This window comes from Lingula anatina, chromosome 7 (genome assembly GCF_051362555.1).
Source record: "Lingula anatina isolate TDL-2025a chromosome 7, LinAna3.0, whole genome shotgun sequence".
NCBI classification, from domain to species: domain Eukaryota; kingdom Metazoa; phylum Brachiopoda; class Lingulata; order Lingulida; family Lingulidae; genus Lingula; species Lingula anatina.
Genome location: NC_141773.1, coordinates 15,535,560 through 15,543,083, shown reverse-complemented (window position 1 = coordinate 15,543,083; position 7,524 = coordinate 15,535,560). Strand labels below are relative to the sequence as shown.

Sequence of the window (7,524 nt, the reverse complement as noted above, 5' to 3'; positions counted from 1 at the left end):
TCACTTTTATTGATCAGCTAAGAGATGAAATAATATATACAGAAGAGAGCCCTTAAGTATTTTGAAAGCACTTGGCAATTCTGCGACACGCAAAAGACGCCTTCAAACGAGTGAGTCATGCAATTTTATTGTCACGTTTTTATGGACAGACGTGCTGCCGATTTTAAGGCATCAGCGAATGTGATAATAAGTAATATTAGCAGGCAAATGCTCCCCTTCTCTTTATGTCGTTCTTAATTGTCTCTTTGAAAGAAAGTAGGTCTTATCCCACTTGGAAGAAAAACCCAACTAATGCTGCTGTTCGCTTCCACACGTGTACTTAAGGCAGGGCATCGCTCTAAACTTTTAGGCCAAAATGGTGTCTGCTTCATTGCATGATAAATTCATAGTAATTCACTTATCTAAAGTAAGTATCGATCTGACGCATAAGTCTGGACCACTTCTGAATTATTTGGGGTCAAAGCAGAATTTTGGATTTTAAGATTAGACCAATGCTTTAAAAATATTTTGTGTTGAAAAGATGGTCTAAGTTTCTCTTCTAAAACCAGCAACGATTTATTGTAAATGTAAACCTCTGTGATGAAACAATTTGAATTGTAAGAATTGAATTGTAAACTATGTAATTCTTGTTTGTTGTACGAGCCAGTAAACCAAAATAAAACGTCCTTTATTGAAAACAGGAAGTCTCATTCGCATTGCTCTTTATATTTGACGTCCTTAGCGCAAGTTATGCAATATACATGTAGTATCTAGTGCTAAGCTGTTTATTCATTTCACATGATAACCGAAACGGCAGAATTTCATGTCTCTGCACGACATTTCGCATGTTCTGGCTGGTGCTTTTGAAAACCCGACCATCCTTCTGCAATGTTTTAGAACGTGATTCTCTTGAACTATTTTTCAGCCATTCTCCCATGTTTTGGAATTTTGGAGTATTTTTTCAGAAGACGTGAAGCAACCTCCGTCAGGGATAATGGCCCTCACTCTGTGCGCCCATCTCCTCGTCCTCCAAGAAGTCTTCCGATGGAAATTCTTCGTCACTTTCTGAACGGTGAAGTCTTGCTAAATAATCAAGGAAAATTGCCATTATTATGGGTGGGACTTTTGCGATATCAAAACAACAAAAGGAAAGTTTAGTTAAATGGAATTTTATGAAATAAATTATAATATAACTGAGGCCTTCGAGAAAGCAAAATGTGATTGTAGTGACTATCATTCATCTAATTATTACCTCCGCCAAGGAGGTTATGTTTTCACCCCTGTTTGTTTGTTTGTTTGTTTGTTTGTTTGTTTGTCATCAACATAACTCAAAAAGTTATGGACCGATTTTGATGAAATTTTCAGGAACTGTCAGAAGTGGGCCAAGGAACAGATGATTAGCTTTTGGTGGTGATCCGGATCAATAATCAATCAATAATCAATAATCAAAAATCAAAAAGCTAAATCATTATAGAATGAAAATTTAGGGGTGAAACGGCATTGGATGGAGACTTTGCTACCTTGCTACCTGAGTGCTTTTCTAGTTTCTTTTATTTTTGGCCAGTGGTCTTAGACCTATTAGACCAGAATATAGCAAGGTCGCTCTCTTGTAGCCGCGACTAGCCTTAAAGCTATTGAGTGATCTCTCAATACACTGCAGCTGTATGGAACCTTATCTACCAAATACTCTGTCTTTTTGAAATGAAGACGGGTCATTATGGACGTTTCTCCTTTGTGCTATGTGATATACAGTATATGTACCACTTAATTGTATAATCAACTATTTATGTATATTTGGCCCATCTATTCACTCTTCATTAAGCCATTCAGACGAAATTACCTGCAAGGGAGGATTGCCTTGGTTCTAAGACCCATTTATTGAACGAATCACCAATTTCTAAAGGAAATTCTAAAGGCACTGGAACGCCCAATGCTTGTTGGTTCTTTTTGAGTTCTTTTTCACGTAGTAAGATTAGGTCTTGAATCACATTCAGCTGACGTGTCATCCGTCCTCGTCTCCCAACGCGAATGTAGTCATTGTCTTTTGTGTGGGTGTACAGAAACGTCTCAGCGGTCCTTGCGATGAGACCGACCGTGCACGTGATGAGCAGCAGCGTACGGGTTAAGAAGCGGGCACCTGTACAAAAAATGAAAGTGTGAACGTCAGAAATATATCAAGAAAGATTCGATGAAAATCATCGCACTAGAAGAATGGGGTATGATTTATTATGAATCATTTATGATTTAACTAATTAATAAGTCCAAATTTCATAATTAATCCATTATATAATTAAAGGATCACCATCAAAATCGTATTAATTCTAGGGTAGCCCATTTCTGACCTACCCTTATTAAACGTTACTGGTTACCCTCCCGACTGTTTTTTTAAAATTTCACCAAAATTCATCTACAATTTTTTCCGAAATGTTGATTAGACAAACAGACAGACAAACAAAACCTAAAACGAAACTTCCTTGGCGGAGGTCATAATAATCATTGTTTCTTTTAGAATACTACAATCGAAATACATGTATGAATTCTTTATAAATGGTCTAATAACCGCCTTCTTAAAACTCATTTGTGAACAAATTAATTGCAAATGGCATAGGAACTGTTCCAGCTGTAACTGATATCTTCACAAAGATTTATAAATGGTGAAAGTCCAACATTCAACGTTCAGTTTAGAAGAGAAGACCTCAAGCATGGATGACGTTAATTTTGCTGTTTGATATAAACTCCAGTCTCCAACGAAAGAACAGAAAAATAAGTATGATCAGTAATATCTGCACATTCAATTTCAGTAACTTTTTTCTCAACGAAATCATGAAAATACTTAATCCCAGTCACCAATATAGATCACGACATGATGCATGGTACCGGGTAGGTGGACAATTGGTTCTCTCTGAATGAATAGGACCTAATATGTTAAAATAGGCCTACCTTAGCAACTGCAAAGACAATCGCAATTTGCTTAAAGGTTTTCGTTTAAAAAAAAAAAACTTGAGGTTAGTGGGTCTTTAGATTATTTATGAAACGCAGCTTTTAGTTTCTCTGGCTCTGGGCTAATGTCGTTCAGTTAGTGTTATAATTAGGCCTTAGAATCCAACTTGAAAGGGACAAAAAATAAACAATAGCATAGAAAATAAAGTAAAATTAAGAAAAAGAAAAAGTAATTAGACGTTAAGCATAAGGCTCACCTCATACATCAAGCATATGTAATAAACACATATTGACAGGAGTTTTCTCATTCCTAAAGATATTCATCTTAAACAAATGAACAACTGAAGTGCATGTAAGCTACGGTTGCACGAGGGTCGTGACATACAATTATAAGAAAGCTGCAGGCCTCATATACGATAATCAGGAGTCTCAGATTTATGAGCACGAATGCCCACGTCTCTAAACACGATTTCATTGCACTGGCTTGAATTTAGGAGCCACGAACAGAGCATCATAAAGCAGGACCTATTTGGCCAGCTTTCATCCGGGTCTCTAGCTGAAAGCACATGGTTTTTTAACCTCAACCCCGAACTATTTTCAATGCGGCGTAAGATACGAGAAACTGCACGTTAGAGCTTTTGGAGATTCATAGTCGAAAAGGAGTGATATTTTCAAAGTGGTTATCTAGAGATTTATTGACAGAATTTGAGGAGGAAAGTGATGTTAGTTGTCGGACTAGCTTGGACTAAATGAAATATGTGAGCGGCGAGGAAAGTGCATAGAAGCCCATATAGTTTACTTGCGACGACTACAGTGGAAGTGTAAAAAATAATAAATACTCTTTACACCAACTCACAAATTATATCTGTTTCCATAATACTAAGAAATACTAAGAACAATATTTCATTGAATCAAATTACTATTGATTTTCATAGGCCAAAGAATACTAAAATTTGGATCTAAAAGTAAGACCAATTTATGGTTAAAGTTTTTTTGTTAAAGAGGCCTCTTAAAAATACAAGTTTCTATTTTGGTAGAATCTTACACCGGATTTTATCAGCGGTGGGCCATTACTTATTTTACTTTTAAAAGGTCCCACGGTCGATTAATCAGTGTCAAATAGAGAAATTCTAATGACATTATTTCAAACAAAGTCAAATCAAATCCTTCGCAATTCAAAGATAGTTTATGCGCCATTCAAAGTGCCGAAAATGACAAGCAGTTGTCCCGTTCGTTAAAACAGAATAAGATTTCAATGGGTTTAATTGGTTACTTTCAAGAGGGCAGTGTTGATTACCGGTATATCAGAATAAAAGTGGTAAAGCCCGGTTTCGATGGAGTACAGTAAATGTTTTCCACACTTTCAATAGCGCATGACCAGTGTTGGCTTTGACAATAGAACAACTGGCTATAGGGCACGTAAATAAGGCAAAAACGTTATATGTAGTTTGGTAAAGTACTGGAGCCAGTCCTAATATTCCCCAGTGACGACTCAAATGTATTAAACATATTGAGTAATTAGCAAAAAGAAAACTAAAAAGGATAGAAAACTTGTTATTTACATTGCAGGGTTTGCTATAGGGAAGAAAAACCAAGGTGGAAAAATATTTTCGCGTAAAAATAACTCTAAAACTTACTCACCATCAGTTCCCTTCACCATATTTTGGCACTGTGATTTCCTTTGGGCAATGTAGCGCACTCGATGATCAGAAAGCATACTGTCTTCTCCCATCGGCGGAGCAATATTTATACCGCGGCTTTGTAAATAAGCGGGCGTTATTTGTCTCGAATATACACACATGTAACACGTTTGTGCTCTGATTGATTGGCATAGCTGTTCACCCGCACAGCATGATACCGCCCTCTGCAAGTCACCCTCGCATCTGTTTAAGATTCAAAGGATTAAAAAAATCCCGCAAAAAAATTATCCTTAGAATTGATCTAGAAATTTGGATAAAACTTGCTCTTGCTACTTCTTCAGTTGAAAATAAATAAATAAATGAATAAATGAATAAATAAATAAGTAAATCCATTGAAAAAGAATTGGTGTGAATCATTCGTAATACTGTTTTGTAACCAAAACGATACAATTGATTTTTTATGGACTAAGGTAGAGTGAAATTTAGATCGTAAGACTAATTTCGGGTAAAAGTTGTATGTGAATAGCTAATAATAATAATAATAATAATAATGGTAAGGGGTGCAAAGTTTTTTGTGTCCTTTCTTTCATTTTTCCCTTTCTTTTTTGTTTTAATTTTGCACACGACTTTCATTACAGAAATTGTGAGAGAGGCCTATTATTGATATCGAATCAGGCATGTGGCGATTTCGTGATTCGATTCTTTGGCGCTGTTATAAAAGAGAAAAATGTAATTTTATCCATTGTAACGGGTGTCATCAAATATATAGATTTATTTCACACCTGACAAATTTCATTGAGGCTGACACAATTTACTAATTTCTGAACGTGGCACGCTTAATAATGAAGACCTTGCGGTAACCTTAGAATACCAGGGAATGTCTAATTTTCCTAAAAGCATTTCGTATGATGCAAAGGCTTATAATTCCCTTTTGATAAGTTCACGTTTGACACTCAAACATTTTATCGTAATTTTCCCCTTAACAAAGGAAGCTTTTCTTAGTTTTGCAATCATTTCAAGTGATGAAATATTCATTAGTTTCTCCGAAAGTCATTTCAATGAATACTATATGTTAGAGACAGAATCTGTGACAAGGATATTTCAGAAATATCACGATTATACTACATGAAAACCAGTAGCGTCTCTCCCCCTCCTCTCTCTCTCTCTCTCTCTCTCTCTCTCTCTCTCCCTGTGTGTGTTTCTTATTTCTGCACTCAAACTCAGTGCAAGCATTAAGAGCAACATTTTACGTTACAGTTGCCACTCATCTACGTTTCTAATGGGCACCATACCCTCCCCCCACTCACACACAGTTTTTCAGAGATGTCTTCAGGCCTCATAAACTAAAAATCGCCTTTTTCTAACACGAGCTTTAGATTTGGGAACACAAATGCACAAATTAACGATTCCAGCCACGAATAGAGGTTACCGGAGGAGACAGGATTGTGCCGGAAGTGACGTGTAGTTGTGTAAGACGTGAAGCTGTGTGGTCATTTTTAGCTGGAGGTGAACGGGAGTGAAGACGTTGGCTCGGAGAAAAAAAAAACAGTTTTTTCAACAACATACGTGAGATAACATTTTTCTTTTGGTATTTTGGGCAGAAAATACTTGTAGAAATAATTGGTATTTGCCATGCTGTGACATTTCTACGACATGACCTGGAGGTCAGTAGAAAAATTCAGTTTTTTGGGTTGAAAATTATCGTACAGAGCCCTTTCATATATACTGCAGTGGCCGCACGCCTTCCATGCGGCTTCCTTGAAGATGGATACGTTGTCGGTGCACTGCCCTACAATTTTGTCACCCATGTGATCAGAAGAAAGTAGAGTCACAATGTCAAATGAATAACAATAAGTTTTAAACATCTGTACTATTGTTATGCCTTCTAAAACCAAAAATAGTAGAAGGCAAGGAGACCTACAACAGGTTCAATCATTATCACGATCACCGCAAGTCCACCGAACAATCAGGAACGGGAGTTCGGTTCGGGACCTTTAGGATACCATCTACGATAATGCTACGGGTGTACGATTTTAAAATTGTGTCACAAATTAAAGCTAGACAAGATCTTATGGGCCACGTAGGGGCTCCGTGCAGACGCCGCACAAAATTGGAGTTACGGGCAGTATACGAGCACCGTACGGACATCGTACGGTAAATGGCTTAAACATGCATTTTCTGGTTTGAATCCTATGTGTGTAATGAATTTGTCTTCAGTACCAGAAGAAAAATAAGAAAGCACTATGTTTATTTTTATCTGCGAGTGAAGAAAGTTGTCAGCTGTCAAGAGACATTGGTGTTTGTAGGCGAACTCACTTCTCAAATTACGCAACCTCTTAAAGCTATCAGGCATTTTTCCTGGAAATCGAATTTCCTCGAAATAATTTTTGTCTATTCACGAATTATTGTTCGACCTGCCCTTGTATTTGGATTCGATATTTTATACCATTTCTTAATAATTGCCTTGACCGACACGTCATCCTGTAAATTCAGAAAGATTTACAGCCTTAATATACGTTTATAAGATTTGTGTATCATTTTCATTTTATCATTTTTTACTGAATTGGAAAAGATAAGCAGCTTTGCAGGATATGTAGAGAGAGAGAAATGATGATTTGGGGACATTTTCTAATGTTTACATGTATCTTTAGTGATATCAAATATAAACCAGAAAAAGGGCTATCGGTTTATTATGCACGTATACCAGACATGGCCATGGTAGTGCTGAGAATTTTCCTCGAGAAAAAGCAGTCACAAGTCATTGCTTGACCGTTCCCTGAACTTAGATTCGATGTTTTATCCCATTTTTAATTTCTTAATTTAGTTCTAAATGACTAGCCAGTCACTAAGAATATCTGCCGTACTGACATTAACCGGGCATGACTTTGTTTTCACTTAATAACACGAGAAAATGGCATGGTGTTTGAATCTTGGCCTTATGTCGTGTATAATACAGATGATTCTA

At 36.7% G+C, this 7,524-nt stretch overlaps 1 protein-coding gene across 1 annotated transcript; it reads right to left on the bottom strand.

Moving 5' to 3' along the window:
• Positions 1–4,651, bottom strand: LOC106161997 (uncharacterized). Its single transcript, XM_013539081.2, has 3 exons — positions 4,561–4,651; positions 1,820–2,116; positions 1–1,062 (listed from the first exon to the last, which is right to left on the bottom strand). Exons 1-3 carry the CDS (start codon positions 4,649–4,651, stop codon positions 965–967), a joined length of 486 nt encoding a protein of 161 aa, XP_013394535.2. The 3' UTR covers positions 1–964.
• Positions 4,652–7,524: the final 2,873 nt, after the last annotated feature.

Excerpts from the sequence above, each read along its gene's own strand:
- LOC106161997 (XM_013539081.2), bottom strand. The coding sequence starts at position 4,651 with ATGGGAGAAGACAGTATGCTTTCTGATCATCGAGTGCGCTACATTGCC. Across the intron at positions 2,117-4,560 it reads TATGGTGAAGGGAACTGATG|GTGCCCGCTTCTTAACCCGT; the intron begins GTGAGTAAGTTT and ends TTTTTTGTACAG. Across the intron at positions 1,063-1,819 it reads AAGGCAATCCTCCCTTGCAG|CAAGACTTCACCGTTCAGAA; the intron begins GTAATTTCGTCT and ends TTGATTATTTAG.